Consider the following 16,847-nt stretch of genomic DNA (forward strand, 5'->3'; position numbering starts at 1 on the left):
ATAAAATTTGAGCTTTTAAGCAAACATTAGAATTTTGGAAAACTTGACTGGTACTGTGAACTTTAACAGCTTTCCCATACTTAAAGATTCTGATGAAACAGATGATGATATTAACAAATTTTTTTAATATTGTTTAATGAAATATATCAACATTTAGAAGATCTAACTTAGTGGCTCTATTTTCCAAATGAAACAAAATACAAAAAAATTTAAAACCATATTCACTATTGATATGGTTTTAAATTTGACAATGTTGCTAACCTTTAAAAACCTTCCTCTCCACTCCTTTCCATGTCTGTACCTATTGGCTCCCATGGTTTGGTTTAGTTTTTGTTAATTTTTATGTGTTTGACTTCTAAATGTGTATCAATAGCTTTTCCTCCAGAGCTCCTGGTTAATATATTAAATAATCTACTGGGTAAATAGAATAGCACTCTAGTTAAGAGTGAGGACTTACAAGTTAGAGAAAATTTAGTTTGAATATTAGTTCTTTCACTTTGTATGATTTTGGACTTTTTAATCTAAGAATCAGTTTTTATGTTTCTAAAATTGGGATGATAATACCATAGGTTTATAGTAAGGATTACTAGAAATTAGGCATTTAAAGCACCTAACACAGCCCTGTCTGTAAGCTCAGTTGGTTAGAGCATCGCCCCAAAGCACAGTGGTTGCCATTTTGATCCCTGCTCAGACAACATACAGAAACTAATCGGTGTTCCTGTCTCCTCCCCCCCCCCTCTTTCTCTCTCTTTCTCTCCACCTTCCTCTCTCTCATAAAGTCAATACAAATTTTTTAAAATAAAAAGTCAATAAATAAAGCACCTAACACAGTATCCAGTACATAGTGCTTAAAAATGTTAGCTGCCTCTGCTGTGTTAATAAAATTATTCTTATCTTCATCTTCATTATCATTCATTTCTAATATTTTCATAAAAATCTACCATTATACCTAAACCAGTATTTCTAAACTCAGTTTATCTTTATTCCCCCTCCAAAAAAAATCCCCCAACCTGTTTTCTTTCAGTCCATTCTATTTCAGTAAATGCTGTACCACCAGCCAGCTACTTACACAAGAAATCTAGGCATTATCATCAACCCACTATTCTACTTTATCCTCCACATCTTGTTAGCCATCAAGGCCTGACCATTTATTTCTTGAATGTCTGCTGAATTAACACATTTCCATCATCTTTTTTTTTTTTAATTAAGTGACAGGCAGGGAGGCAGAAACAGACTCCTGCATGCGCCCCAACCTGGATCCACCTGGCAAGCCCTATACTGGGGGATGATCTGCCCATCTGGAGCTGTTGCTCTTTTGCTCAGCAACAAAGCTATTTCAGCACCTGAGGTAGAAGCCCTGGAGCCATCCTCAGCACCCAGGGCCAACTTGCTGGGACCTTTTGAGCCATGGCTGCAGGAGGGGAAGAGAGAGCAAGACAGAAGGGGAAAGGAAGGGGTGGAGAAGCAGATGAGCTCTTCTCCTGTGTGCCCTGACCGGGAATCAAACCTGGGACTTACATATGCCGGACCGATGCTCTACCGCTGAGCCAATCAGCCAAGGCTCCCACATTTCCATGATCTTTATTAAAGCTACCATCATCTTAGTTTTTTCACAATAGCCTCTCACTCCTAGTGTTGTGCATTCGGTAGCTAACCTGGTCATTTCACTTTCTTCCCGTTCACTTCAGAAACAAATTGCACTATCTCTTGAAATGTCTTACTAGGTCATGGTCTGACTTCACATTACTACCTCTCTAGCCATCCCTTCTCACCATACTTCTGTCACCAGCTCTCACTCAGTGGTTTCAGTTTCCAAGTGAGCTATGTTTTCTCATTACCCTTTGCATGCACCATTTTATTTGCATGAAATACTCTTTCTTCTGTACAGACAACAAGTATTTCCAGTTTACTGGTTAGTCTCCTACTTAGAGGCTTCTTCTCTTCAGGAAGGCATTGCAGAAACTATCTCGGTGCACTAATACTATTTTATAATTGCCTATCTGTAGGAAAACAACTCAGAGGACAAAAAGATTAAAATGGTAACATCTCTTGAGTAGTGGATTGAGGCATATTTCCTTCTTTGGAATTTTTGTATAATCTTGTCAAAATTTTTCTGAAATTTTAAAAGAAAAAACTTACTTTAAAAACCTTTTGTCTGGCCTGACCTGTGGTGGCGCAGTGGATAAAGCGTCGACCTGTCGACCTGGAAATGCTGAGGTTGCCGGTTCGAAACCCTGGGCTTGCCTGGTCAAGGCACATATCAGAGTTGATGCTTCCAGCTCCTCCCCCCTGTCTCTCTCTCCTCTCTCTCTTTCTCTCTCTCTCTCTCCTCTCTAAAATGAATAAAACAAACAAACAAACAAACAAAAAACCTTTTGTCTCCTGACCTGTGGTAGTGTAGTGAATAAAGCATCAACCTGGAGTGCTGAGGTTGCTGGTTCGAAACTCTGGGCTTGCCCAGTCAAGGCACATATGACAAACAATAAACAACTAAAGTGAAGCAACTATGAGTTGATAATTCTCATTCCCCTGCACTTTCTCCTTCCTCTCTTTGTAAAATCATTAAATAAAAAATCTTTCAGAAAAAAATAAATAATAAAAACCTTTTTGACATTTGACTTTTTCAATATAATTAATATTGGTTTTAAAAGTCAAAATACCTTTCATCTAAATTTTTTGTCATTTTTGGGGCACCTGGCTTACTTTAAAACTTGATTTAAACTTGTAATTTCTTACAAAATACAAACTTTCAATAAAATTGAAGTAAAAAACTTATATGCTAATATGTGTTTTGTTCTCTGTTAGTATAATCATTATTCACTTAATATTCTGGGAAACAATTTTATGGTACAACTTCTTTTCCCTTATTTAGGATATGTGAACTTTTGCAAAGTGGAGCCATAATGAATAAGTTTTATCAGCCTCATGAAGCGCATATTCCCTACCTCCTTCAGCTCTTCATTGACTACAATCTGTATGGAATGAATTTAATAAATCTGGCTGCTGTCAAGTTCCGAAAAGCAAGAAGGAAAAGTAAGGTTGATTTTTCAAGTGCAAACAAAAGCTTTGAAACAGGGTTATATAATTGATGATTTGTAAAATAATATATATTTATATAATAAGCGCTGAGTGGATAAAGAATAAAATATATATAATGGTATTAGGCCAAGTATATGAGATGAAATTTTTTTGGTAACAGCTTTATTGAAGCATAATTCACAAAGCACATGGTTCACTCATTTGAAATGGAAAATTCAGTGGTTTTTAGACAGAGTTATGCAACCATCACCACAATCAAATGTAGAACATTTTCAGTACTTCTAAAAGAAACCCCACAAAGTTTGTTTTCAATTGGTGAAAAGCATGAGAGAAGTTGAGTTAGCCAATATATTATATGAAAGCCATTTATTTTAGTTATAATAGCTAGATAAATATTGGAATGATGATTAGAAGAGATTTTTTTCAAATTATTGAAATTTTTTATAATTTGAAGGCAGAAATATATGAATTTTAGTTGGAATTAAAAGCAGGGAAATTGCAAATATGATAAAATAAAATTTACATCTTAATTCATTATACTAAATAGCCCTTGGGTTTTTGTTTTGTATAAGATAAGAGGTTATAAAAAAAAAGGATAAGAGGTGTACTGAAATCATGGAGAGAAGAGATGAATTATTTTTTGTATTTTATTTTGTCATTATTTCAGACAGATTTCAGTTAAACTGATGGTAAACTTTATGGTATATTAATATATATTATATATATGTGCATAACCTAACATTTTTCCTTAGAAGATAATAATATACAGTGTGTCCATAAAATCATGGTGCACTTTTGACTGGTCACAGGAAAGCAACAAAAGACGATAGAAATGTGAAATCTGCACCAAATAAAAGGAAAACCCTCCCAGTTTCATACCTATTCAGTGCAGTTCGATGTGGGCTCACGCACAGATTTTTTAGGGCTCCTTTGGTAGCTATCCTGTATAGCCTCTACAGACTCATCACTGACTGATGGCCTACCAGAATGGGGTTTCTCCACCAAACTGCCGGTTTCCTTCAACTGCTTATCCCACCGAGTAATGTTATTCCTATGTGGTGGCACTTTGTTATCAACGCGCTAATATTCACATTGTACTTTGGTCACGGATTTGAATTTAGCGAGCCACAGAACACACTGAACTTTCCTCTGTACTGTCCACATCTCAACTGGCATGGCCGTGGGCTGCTCCTCTGTATACATGGTGTTACGTCATCATCTGCGCATGTGCACATGCTGCCACATCATCCTACAGAAACTGGGAGGGTTTTCCTTTTATTTGGTGCAGATTTCACATTTCTGTTGTCTTTTGTTTTCCTGTGACCGGTCAAAAGTGCACCATGCTGCAGCCAAGTAAAATTCAGCCCCTGCTCCCCCCATAGCAGGGGCTGGCCCAGATGGCTGCTACAGCAAGCTCCACTGCTCATGGGCTCTGGGTTCCTGCCCTGGGACCTGGGGATAAGTTTAGCTGTGGACATGGGGAAAAAAAAAAGTGCACCATGACTTTACAGACACACTGTAGTACATACTGTAGTCTCACTTTTTTTTTTTTAATTTAAAAAAAAATTTTTTTTTAAGATTTTTATTTATTCATTTTTAGAGAGAGAGAGAAGGGGGAGGAGCAGGAAGCATCAACTTCCATATGTGCCTTGATTGGGCAAGCCCCGGGTTCTGAACCGGCGACCTCAGCGTTCCAGGTCGACACTTTATCCACTGCGCCACCACAGATCAGGCTGTAGTCTCACTTTTTTTTTGTTTTTTGTATTTTTTGTATTTTTCTGAAGCTGGAAACGGGGAGAGACAGTCAGACAGACTCCCGCATGCGCCCGACCGGGATCCACCCAGCACGCCCACCAGGGGGCAATGCTCTGCCCCTCCGGGGCGTCGCTCTGCCGCAACCAGAGCCACTCTAGCGCCTGGGGCAGAGGCCAAGGAGCCATCCCCAGCGCCCGGGCCATCTTTGCTCCAATGGAGCCTTGGCTGCGGGAGGGGAAGAGAGAGACAGAGGAAGGAGGGCGGGCGGGGTGGAGAAGCAAATGGGCGCTTCTCCTATGTGCCCTGGCCAGGAATCGAACCCAGGTCCCCCGCACTCCAGGCCGATGCTCTACCGCTGAGCCAACCGGCCAGGGCCTGTAGTCTCACTTTTGAAAGTGAAGTAAATTCAAAAGTAAAAAGGATTTAGAAATTTTAATATTATATATGCATATATAATTTTGTCTCAGTATTCAGTTGTATAACCTGTTTTCAAATGAAATGGAAATTACTAATTGCTATAGTGGTGAAGTATACAGAAGTACTTATATAGAGTAAATATTTTGAGTGTGACAGAGGCATTTTATATTACATTTTTTGACATCGCAGTTGAAAAGAACCATTACTCTCAACCACGCATATACATTCCAAGGTGTGTATGAATTTTTAGGAACTGGTCATATAGGTTATATATTATTTTATTTAAAGAGTAATTATTTGCAAGTTAAAAGTCAGAACTTATTCCCTTTCACTTTTCTATTCCCAGGTGATCCATTGCGTGCAACTGGATCTTACAAGAATCAGCTACCAGGACATTCTCTTACTGGTACCTTATTTCGGTGGGAAGAAAATGAAATACCAAGGTTAATGTTCTAAAGGAGAATAAAATTTATTTACATATATTCTACTATATTCAGAAATGAGTGGTTATCATATTTTAATTTTAACCTTATATTTTGATACCTTAATATATAAAGTTTTCAAAAAAGCAAATCTACCCCTGGCTGTTTGGCTCAGTATATAGAGCATCAGACTGGTGTGTGGATGCCACAGGTTCAATCCCTGGTCAGGGCACATATAAGAAATGATCATCTCCTCCACTTCTCTTCTCTCTCCCCCTTCTCCCTGTCTTCCTCTCTCGCAGCCAGTGTGGCTCAATTGGTCTGAGCATGGCCCCGGGCACTGAGGATAGCTCAGTTGATTTGAGCATCAGCCCCAGACAGGTGTTGCTGGGTGGATCTGGTTGCACATGCAGGAGTCTATCTCTCTATCTCCTCTCCTCTCACTTAAAAAATAATAAAAAAGCAAACCTCAACATTAGTATGTTACACAGAATCATAAATTTTAAAAAGAGACCATGAAAATATATCTAATTATTACCTATCTAATAAAAGGAATTTGGATATAAATTTTTATACTTCTTTCCAACATTCTTCTTCATTGTGCATATCCTATAACTTCTCAAGTAAAGATCATGTAATAAAATATCAATTGAGCCTGACCAGGCGGTGGTGCAGTGGATAGAGCGTCGGACTGGGATACGGAAGGACCCAGGTTCGAGACCCCGAGGTCGCCAGCTTGAGCGCGGGCTCATCTGGTGTGAGCAAAAAGCTCACCAGCTTGGATCCAAGGTCGCTGACTCCAGCAAGGGGTTACTCAGTCTGCTGAAGGCCAAGGCACATATGAGAAAGCAATCAATGAACAACTAAGATGTCGCAACGAAAAACTGATGATTGATGCTTCTCATCTCTCTCTGTTCCTGTCTGTCTGTCCCTATCTATTCCTCTCTCCGATTCTCGCGCTGTCTCTGAAATAAATAAATAAATATTTTTAAAAAATCAATTGAAAACCTAAATAATAAATATTTTTAGTAAAAATAATTTTTTAGATTTCTAAATATTAAATATTTGGGGGGAAGTGGGTTCACATACTGAGTATGAATAATACAATCTGTGATTTCTTTTGACTATTTTATTCTTTATTAGACTATTTATTTTGGGGAACGTAATATACTCTAAATAGTAGTTATAGTTTTCTACCACAAAGCATATATATAATCAGTCATATAAAAATTATTAATAATAGCTTTATCTACATGGAACTCAGAGGGATTTCTGTTTTATACCACAAAACATTGCCCAGGCCTTCTTGGTCCTTTTAGTGATTAGTTGGAATTTGGCAGGGTGGTTATGGTTTTCCTCTTTTCATTACTCATGTCACCTGATGCTTTTTAAGTACATTCTTCTTATGAAGAATACAAGGTGGAAAAAGTGTTTTAATGACTATTGTTTTTATTTTATGACAAGAAAATGAATTAATCAATTGAAGATAAACTATCATAAAATATTTTGACATTAATTTATGTAGTTTAAGATCCTAATATATACTTAACAGAATTTTCATATTATAGAATTACTTGGGCATTTTTTAATATCTAAAATTAAGAAATAAAGAAGAATAAATAAAATCAAGGAAATATCACTAAATAATGATACAAATACATTGTTTTATGATTGGAATGTTATATTAGAATAAGGCTTTAAAGTGATATGGACAGTGCCTTGCCTTACCTCTTGATTCAGCTTAACTAGTTTTAGAACTTTTTGATAAGCACATACACGCATACACACATACACATGCACTTCTTGATTTCCTCTCAGAGCAGAATTGTTTTTATAATAATGTTGAAATGGTATTAAGTTTAAAGAACATTATTTACTATATCAAATTCTAATCAGTCCAGAGCAAAGTCACCGACAAGCTATATGTTGTCTCATTTTTTTTATGCCTGTGATATAGTCCCTCTCTCTCTCTAAAGTTGGAGCAAATCAGCTTGACCCAAGGATTTACCTATTCACTAGATTCCTTGGTTTTCAAAGTTCTACATTTAGTAACTTGTTTTTTGCATGTTCAAGTCAAAGTTTATTTATATTTGAAGCCCTTTTTGAACACACATCTTCTGGTTAGGTTATAAGATTATATATAGTAAAGCTTCACTGATTAGGAGTAAGTTTGGGGAAACTGCATGTATTATAATGAAAAGTTTTAATTCTAGAATGTTTTTAAGGACCCTGTATATTTGAGTTAGCAAATTATAAACAAAAATATAAACAGGCAAACTAATAAAATTAAATTAGATACTCAGAATTAGAATTTAAAATAAGTATAAGATAGCTATATATTTTGTCTCAGATTATCTCATATTTTCTATTTTGGGGATGCTTATATTAAACACAAAAATCTAACTTTATCAAGTGCAAGTATATAATGTCAAAAATTTTGCCATAAATCATTACTCTTAGATTTTATTAGTCTTATTTATGTCCCCAGTGCTAGCACTTTCTTCTGTGTACCTTTTTTTTTTTAACAAAGAAATGTTTTATGACCTTTCACAAACATTATCACAAGGGCCATAACAGAGAGCAACAAAGTTGTAATGATATGAGAGTGTTGAGTTAGCTACTGTACTAACCTTATCTACTAGCTCATTATCAATTACTGTATATCATGGACCTTCAGGATCACTTTCCAGAGTGTTGAATCCACAAAAATTGAATCTACTGTAGTCATCTCAACACTGGTTATTCTTCATAATGATCTGAAGAGATTTTTTAAATTATAGATGTCTGAGCTCCATCCTCTCTGATTCTAATTAGTAGGACTGTTCAGCTGTGAACAGAAATGTCAGAAAGGTATAGTTGTCTATTATTATTATTTCTTTTCTTTTTCTTTTTTTTTTTTTTTCCTGAAACTGGAAATGGGGATAGACAGTCAGACAGACTCCCGCATGCGCCCGACCGGGATCCACCCGGCATGCCCACCAGGGAGCGACGCTCTGCCCACCAGGGGGCAATGCTCTGCCCCTCCGGGGCGTCGCTCTGTTGCAACCAGAGCCACTATAGCGCCTGGGGCAGAGGCCAAGGAGCCATCCCCAGCGCCCGGGCCATCTTTGCTCCAATGGAGCCTCGCTGCGGGAGGGGAAGAGAGAGACAGAGAGGAAGGAGAGGGGGAGGGGTGGAGAAGCAGATGGGCGCTTCTCCTGTGTGCCCTGGCCGGGAATCGAACCCGGGACTTCTGCACGCCAGGCCGACGCTCTACCACTGAGCCAACCGGCCAGGGCTTCATTATTATTTCTTATGTACCTTTTATGGCTAAAATCGAATGGTCTGCATGTATTTGCTGACTCATATTTTTAACTCACACTTTTTCTAGCTACTGGAAAGTTTTTGTTTTTGAGACCAGTAGAGGGACAGATAAGGACAGACAGGAAGGGAGAGAGATGAGAAGCATCAATTCTTCATTGCAGCTCCTTAGTTGTTCATTGATAGCTTTCTCATATGTGCCTTGACTGGGAGGCTACAGCAGAGCGAGTGACCCCTTGCTCAAGCTAGTGACCTTTGGGCTCAAACCAGCAACCATAGAGTCATGTCTATGATCCTACACTCAAGCCAGCAACCCCGTACTCAAGCTGGGTGAGCCTGTGCTCAAGCCAGCAACCTGGAAGTTTTGAACCTGAGTCCTTTGCATCCCAGTCTGACACTGTATTCACTGCGTCATCGCCTGGTCAGGCTCTCTGTTGGAAAGTTTTAATTCTGAAAATTAAAGGTCTACCGGAAAGTTCTGTCCATTTTTGGAATAAAACAAAATACAAATTTTTCTTACCATCAATAAACTTTTATTAAATAATATAATTGCCATTATTATTAATGTTTCTTGCCAGCATGAGGGCAATTTGTATATCCCATTTTTGAAAAGTGTTTTATCTTTTGATGCAAAAAATTGAACCAGTGCTTGTTTGATATCTTCTTCATTTTTGAATTTTTTGCCCTTCAAAAAATTTTGTAAGGACAAAAACAAGTGATAGTTGGAGGGTGCTAAGTCCGGGGAATATGGTGGATGCGACAGACATGCTTCTGTAGCATTTCTTCCTTATTGAAATTCGTAAAAATTACAGTGGCGTAAATGAACTTTATCAGTAGCCATGGGTACACTATGGCTTCACACATAAGACTAATGTGAATCAACTTTGTTTTAGTTAATTTGCTACGTCAGAATGTATACATTAAGTGATAAAAATAGAGAGGCACACATGCGCCAAATAAACATGTGCTTACGTGTCGAAACTTGTGATAGAAACGGACAGAACTTTCCGGTAGACCTTATACTTCCTTTCTCTAGGAACACCTGTTCTGAATGTCTGAAGTAGTTTTGTAATAAGGGTGAGATATAGTTATAAATTTCTACTATGTGATTGTATATTTTTTTATGTTGTTCCCTGCTTTTGTCACAAATGTGCTACTCCTGGGAAATTCACCCTTGAAATTTACAATATAACTTTTCCAAAATATGTGAAACTTTAGTGTAAGGAGAAAATTGATCATAAACTATTTTATCTGGTATATCATTTTATGGAAAAATTAATTTTGTTAAATTATATGAATGAATGAAGAAGACTAACAACAATTTTTCTGAAAGTGAAAGGAATATATTATGATTGGTTGGCTAATATGTTTCTTCTTGATTAATGTTAAAAATATGCATATGTAAGTTTGTATCTACATGTATGTATCTATGTATCTTTCTTTGAATTATAAATTCTGTGATTTAACAAATTAATTATTTAATAGTTTTTCTAATGTTCCATCAAAATTTCCTTAGGGATACACTATGGAAAATGATGTTTTGCTAGGATGTTTCTCATAAAACATTAAAAAAGTCTCAAATACAAATGTGAATGGAATCTGCCATCACCCACTTTCTAGTAATACCATGGTCTCTCTCTTTCAATTGTTGTCAGTATTGGTTGGATATCTAAATTTTGAAATGAGTCAACTGGGATTCACCCTAGAAGTTGTATGTTTATTCTATCAAGCAGGGACAGTTATGTGGTGTCCTAATCTTTTTTTGTGGCTCTGATGAAAAACAAAAACTTCTGAGTCAAAGAACATTAGTGGGAACAACCCTCTGTAGTTCTCATAAAAAGTAATGACTGTGGTGTTACCGCATTTCCTAGCTATGATCCCACTATTGAACATGTGGTTTCTCAAGTCTGTAGTTATAGAGAATTTTAAAGAATTTTTCAGCTCAGCAGTAGTTGGGGGCAGGAAAAACAGTGTCATTTGCCCATTTTTCAGGATACTCCCTTCCCTTTATCTCTTGTTTCATATCCTCCTCATTTTTTTAAAAACTATGATTTCTGAGAAAGATACCTCTGGGTAAATGTTTATATATGTACATGATTTGTTCTTTTTTTGTTTTTTGTTTTTTTGTTTGAGGGAGGGGGACAGAGAAAGACAGGAGAGAGATGAGAAGCTTCAATTCTTCGTTGCAACATCTTAGTTGTTCATTGACTGCTTTCCCATATGTGCCTTGACAGGGTGGGGTGTAGATCCAGCAGAGTGAGCCACCCCTTGCTCAAGCCAGCGACCTTGGACTCAAGCCAGTGACCTTGGGCTTCAAGCCAGTGACCTTTGGGCTCAAGCCAGTGACCATGGGGTCATGTCTATGATCCGTATGCTCAAGTGGGCGACTCCATGCTCAAGCCAGATGAGCATGTGCTCAAGCCTGTGACCTCAGGGTTTCGAACTTGGGCTCTCAGCATCCCAAGCCAACACTCTATGCACTGCGCCACTGCCTGGTCAGGCTGTTTATGGTTTTTGATGAATCTCTCAGTTGTCCCTTTGTAATCCCACTCTGTCCTGGATATGAGCCACATACTGAAATATTGTATGTTCCTTATGTATGAAATATAATGAACTAAAATATACAGAATGTACTGCAAAAGGATCTCAATTGAGTTGTCAACATAAGAGTATTTTTCACTTCCTGTTTTTTATTTTGTTATATGTATATACACAATATTAATTGTCATGAATACTTGTGAATTAATATAGCACTGGCTTTCTGCTTACCACCTAAACGTGAAAAATCATATAAGAATAATCTTCAGAAAATTTACTCTTACATAATTACTGTGATTTTTTGGTCTGTATTTAATACAGCTCCTTAATACTGGAAGGTGTTGAACCACAGAGTACATGTGAACTAGAAGTAGATGCTGTAGCTGCTGATATCTTAAATCGGCTGGACATTGAAGGTATATATACAATTATTCTCAATATATTTTTTTGGATTAATGACCAAAGTATAGTGGGAAAAGTAAGGAAGAAAAAATTATTACAGATGTAAGATGTTATAGAAGGAGAATGCAAAGTGTTTCAAAGATTGCTTCTGTACCTCTGATGACATAGTCATTTTTTCACTTATATTTTCATTCGTATGAGTATGTTTACACAGTCATGAACCTAAAGTAAATGTAATGCTAAATAAATTAGCCAATATTTTAAATATTAATATAATCTGACTTTTAATTTTTAGGTTATATATCAGGGAGGGGACACTTAGGTCTATTGGCTATCATCAAATGTTTGAATCTTACTCACTTGTTGGGTTTTGGGAACCACTGGGATAAAACTAAAAAAGTACTAACATAAGAACTGTAGATAAAGATAGTTTGCTTTAGTACACAAAGTAGGGAATTGTTTTCCTTAAGAGGCAGTATTTATTTTAGAAGTTTGGATTTCTTTCTTTAGGCAGGTATTTTTTACTTTGACCTTGTAGTAGTGAAGTATTGTTGTGATTACAGCTCAGATTGGTGGAAATCCTGGTCTACAGGCCATATGGGAAGATGAAAAACAACGGCGGAGAAACAGAAATGAAAGTTCTCAAATTAGCCAATGTGAAACGCAAGGTATAAACCAAGTAGTACTAATGATTTTTTAAAACAAGATATTTTAATGGAAGAGGTTAAGACATTGAGATTTTACCTTATCCTTCTATTTTACTTTTCAGAATACTTTTAAATTTTCTATATATTTTTTTTCCTTTTTCCTGTTGTCATTGCTCTGACCCAGTTATTCTTTACCTCCAAAGTGTTGAACATTGTGTTTTTTTTTTCATAAGAAATTGACATCTTCATTGTCTTTTGTTTTCATCTCGCCTTGTCCTCCTGTTCCATGTTTTTGCTCCTTTTTCATTCTCTAGTATGTTCTAACTTTCTGTATTTCCAAATGAGCTGTAGAATACTTACAGAAGATCATGAATCCCAATTTAGAAATACTGTGTGTTTCAATCAGCAGTTTAAATGGTATGGAAATCTTTACCTGAAACCTGTGTACTCTTTTTGATCAGTGTCACCCCATTTAGTTTAATTTTCTAAATAAAAAAAAAGAATAATTAAAAAAATACTGTATTTAATTCATTAAGCTTTGAAAATGTACCCATGAAATACAACCCCCAAATTTTCTAGGTATGTCATATAAACTCAATTTGATCATATTGTACAGCTCTGAAGAAAACATTCATTTTATTTATTATTAAACCCTGCTACTTCAAAAAGACTTTTAGGGGCTTAAATAAATGCCATGGACACAACAAAAAATTTAAAATAACAGTTAAAGAATAAAAGATATAATTCACAAGGCAGATGTATTTGAAATACAATAGTAAGCCCATATTGAAGTCCAGTTAAAACTTCAAATTTTTATTATAGTGCTTGGACACTAAAAATATATTGGTAACTTTTGAATGCCTTTTAAATTAGAAATAATTGTATTTTATAAGGGCAAACGCAATATTTTATAAGGTTCAGAGTATATGATACATGTATATGTAAAGAACAGTATTTTTCTGTGTTAGATTTAAGTTATAATTATAGAACTTAGTCCTGAACTGACTTTAAGTGCTTAATTATATAGTTTCTGTGACAATCATTTCTCTTTTGGTTGTTTTTATAATAGAACTACTGTCAGGTGGTGTTACACGTATTAAGAGAAGGGTAGGAAATTGCTATTTTAAAAGCTATTCTAGGAGAAAAGAAAATATTTCATTCGTTTGCTATCTACATTTTTTAATGCACTTTTAAAATTCAAAGATCACAGGTTTGTGCCAGCAACAGAAAGTGAAAAAAAATTTCAGAAGAGACTTCAGGAAATTCTCAAACAGCATGATTTCTCTGTGTAAGTGGTTATTTATTCAAGATCTCAGAACTATTTTATTACTTTGTTATCTAGTTTGTTATAAAGGATATGTTTTAATTAAGCAGAATGTTATCAGGATCTGTGGACTACAGTGATGGATCCCAGGAGTTCTCTGCTGAGTTAACATTGCACTCTGAGGTTCTGTCTTCTGAAGGTCTTCAGTGTACACCAGCTAATATGGTAGAAGTCCACAAAGACACAGAGTTGAGCAAAGGTGAGGTTTTCTTTTCAGGTGTGCAGAAAATACCTTTAACAGACATCTGTATATCAAGCACTGGGATATTAGTATTTGGTGGAGTTTGCTAAATGTTTCTTTTTCTCTTCCTAAGAAATAAATACTGATATAGCAAAAACCTCTTTCCCGTTCCTTTACTTTTTCTTCCTCCTAGAGGCAAGCACTGTTCTGAAGTTGGTGCACACTGTTACCATGTATGGTTTTATATTTTCTTAAATATATGTATGCCCACAACAAATAGTTATTTTAGGCTTTAAATTTTACATAAATAGTATTCTACTTGTTATAGGTTAAACAACTTGCTTTTTTCCTTGAGCATATTTTTAACAATTTAATTGAGGTATAATTTTCATAATATATCATAAAATTCACTCATTTTAAGTTTATAAATCAACGATTTCTACTAAATTTACAGAGTTCTGCAGACATCTCCATAATTCAGTTTTAGAACATTTTCTTCACATCAAATGATTCTGTGTCTAGCCCTGGCCAGTTGGCTCAGTGGTAGAGCATCGGCCCTGCGTGTGGAACTCCTGAGTTTGATACCTGGCCAGGGCACACAAGAGAAGTGCCCATTTGTTTCTCCACCTTTCCCCCTCTCCCTTCTCCCTGTCTCTCTTCCCTTCCTGCAGCCAAGGCTCCATTGGAGCAAAGTTGGCCCAAGCGCTGAGCATGGCTTTTATGGCCTCTGCCTCAGGCGCTGGGATGGCTCCGATTGCAGTGGAACAAAGCCCCAGCTGGGCAGAACAGCGCCCCCTGGTGGGCATGCCGGGTGAATCCTGGTTGGGCGCATGCGGGACTGAGTCTGACTGCCTCCCTGCTTCTAACTTTGGGGGAAAAAAAGATTCTGTGTCTGAAGTCACAGCTGTTCCCACCTCCAGCCCTAATTAACTGCTAATCTACTTTTCTGTCTCAAGATTTGACTTTTCTGAATATATATAAATGAAGTACAATATGCAGTCTTTTGTGTTTTGCTTCTTTCACTTAAGTTTTCAGGTTCATCCACATTGTATCTGTCAGTGTTTTTATTGCTGAATAGTATTGCATTGTATGGATATACCATAATTTTGTAAATTCATTTACTAGTTGATATATATATATTTGGGTTATTGTCACTTTTTGGTCTTAAGAATAATGCTGCCAGGAACATTTGTAAGTCTTTGTTTGGATGTATATTTTCATTTTTCTTGAGTATTTACCAAGGAGTGGAAACCTGGGTCATTTGGTAAATTTGTGTTTGATTTTTTTATTAAACTATCAAAACTTTTCTAAAGTGACTACACTGTTTTCCATTCCCACCAGCAATATGTGAGGGTTGTAGTGACCCTGCATCCTCACTAACATGTTATTAGCTGTCTTTTTTTATTTTTTTTAATCTTTTTTTTTTTTTTTTTTTTGTATTTTCCGAAGCTGGAAACAGGGAGGCAGATAGACTCCTGCATGTGCCCGATCGGGATCCGCCCGGCATGCCCACCAGGGGGCGATGCTCTGCCCATCTGGGGCATTGCTCTGCTGCAACCAGAGCCATTCTAGCGCCTGAGGCAGAGGCCATGGAGCCATCCTCAGTGCCCAGGCCAACCTTGCTCCAATGGAGCCTTGGCTGCAGGAGGGGAAGAGAGAGACAGAGAAGAAGGAGAGGGGGAGGGGTGGAGAAGCAGATGGGCACTTCTCCTGTGTGCCCTGGCCAGGAATCGAACCCGGGACTCCTGCACGCCAGGCTGACACTCTACCACTGAGCCAGCCGGCCAGGGTCTTAGCTGCTTTTTTTATATAGTCATCCTAGTGTGTATGAACTTGCCTCATATTATGGTATTATTATTATATTTTCCTCATTCCTAATGATGTTGAATAATTTATGTCAATATTATAACTTTAAAATTTCTAGGTTATTCATTTTAGCTGCTGATTAGTGCTCCTTTGTAAAACTACCTAAGTTTATCTGTTTCTCTACAACTGTTAGGTGATTTTTACTTTTGCACTGTTAATAGTAGTGTTATATCTGTCCCCTTGTGGCTATGTGTAAGAGTTTCTCCACAAAAGATAATGTAGAAGCATAATTTGCCACTTCCTAAGGTATTTGTATTGTGCTATTGTATTCTAACAGGGTTACTGTAATGCAATGCAATTAGCTTATACATGATTGGGAAATAAGATAATGTAAGTTTTACTTAGAAGTCACGTTGTTTCATGTGCAATTTTTCTAGTCAAGAAGAAGCAGAGTAGCAGAAATAGAATTACAGCCTTCAGCATAAAAGGAAAAACCCTTTATTTCACTGCCCCATGTAAATAGGGGCTTTTGACTGTGTTCAACAACTAAAAATAAGCACTTAAGCCCAGACCTTCCTCCCACCTTAAGAATTGAATCCCAGCACTGTGCCATCTCTGACTAATGGCAGGTTGCACCATCACCTGAGCTCACCTTTATGGCAGTTCGCTGACTCAGAGCTCTTCCATTTTCTCTATTTTATCATCTGCCAGCTGCACTCTGTAATCAGAATGTATCATTTTTTTCATACTGTTATTTTCTGTGCACTTTTAATATCTCCTATGACAGCCCCTAGATACACTGAGCTGCCTTCCTGACTGATCAGAGGTATCTCCCCTGTACCAATTATTGATTTTGTTAGTGCTCTGGTTACAAAGTTGCATAAATTTTGTCTTAACCTTTTATTCCTATAAACCCTTTTATTTTTAGTGCTTGGTTTTTTAGGTTTTGAGGTTTGCTAATAGTAAAAAATATCACATTGTAGTGATGCCAGTATTATACAATTGCTCTATAAAAT

The 16,847-nt window shown here is 36.8% G+C and overlaps 1 protein-coding gene and 1 non-coding gene across 5 annotated transcripts in view; both read left to right on the plus strand.

The window, feature by feature from the left end:
• Window positions 1–16,847, plus strand: part of REV3L (REV3 like, DNA directed polymerase zeta catalytic subunit) — a 178,709-nt gene that overhangs the window by 58,965 nt on the left and 102,897 nt on the right. For 3 of the 4 annotated variants that reach the window (XM_066373454.1, XM_066373457.1, XM_066373458.1), the window contains 6 exons: window positions 2,873–3,033; window positions 5,558–5,654; window positions 11,793–11,887; window positions 12,437–12,541; window positions 13,724–13,808; window positions 13,892–14,043. In XM_066373454.1, coding sequence (XP_066229551.1) covers window positions 2,873–3,033; window positions 5,558–5,654; window positions 11,793–11,887; window positions 12,437–12,541; window positions 13,724–13,808; window positions 13,892–14,043 — 695 coding nt within the window. The remainder of the gene's footprint in view (window positions 1–2,872; window positions 3,034–5,557; window positions 5,655–11,792; window positions 11,888–12,436; window positions 12,542–13,723; window positions 13,809–13,891; window positions 14,044–16,847) is intronic. The other variant, XM_066373456.1, reaches the window with a different exon arrangement.
• Window positions 4,384–4,519, plus strand: LOC136401549 (small nucleolar RNA SNORA5). Its single transcript, XR_010750577.1, has one exon. It is a non-coding gene; the product is annotated as a small nucleolar RNA SNORA5 (small nucleolar RNA).

The sequence above is a fragment of the Saccopteryx leptura genome, chromosome 3 (genome assembly GCF_036850995.1).
Source record: "Saccopteryx leptura isolate mSacLep1 chromosome 3, mSacLep1_pri_phased_curated, whole genome shotgun sequence".
Taxonomy (NCBI): Eukaryota; Metazoa; Chordata; class Mammalia; order Chiroptera; family Emballonuridae; genus Saccopteryx; species Saccopteryx leptura.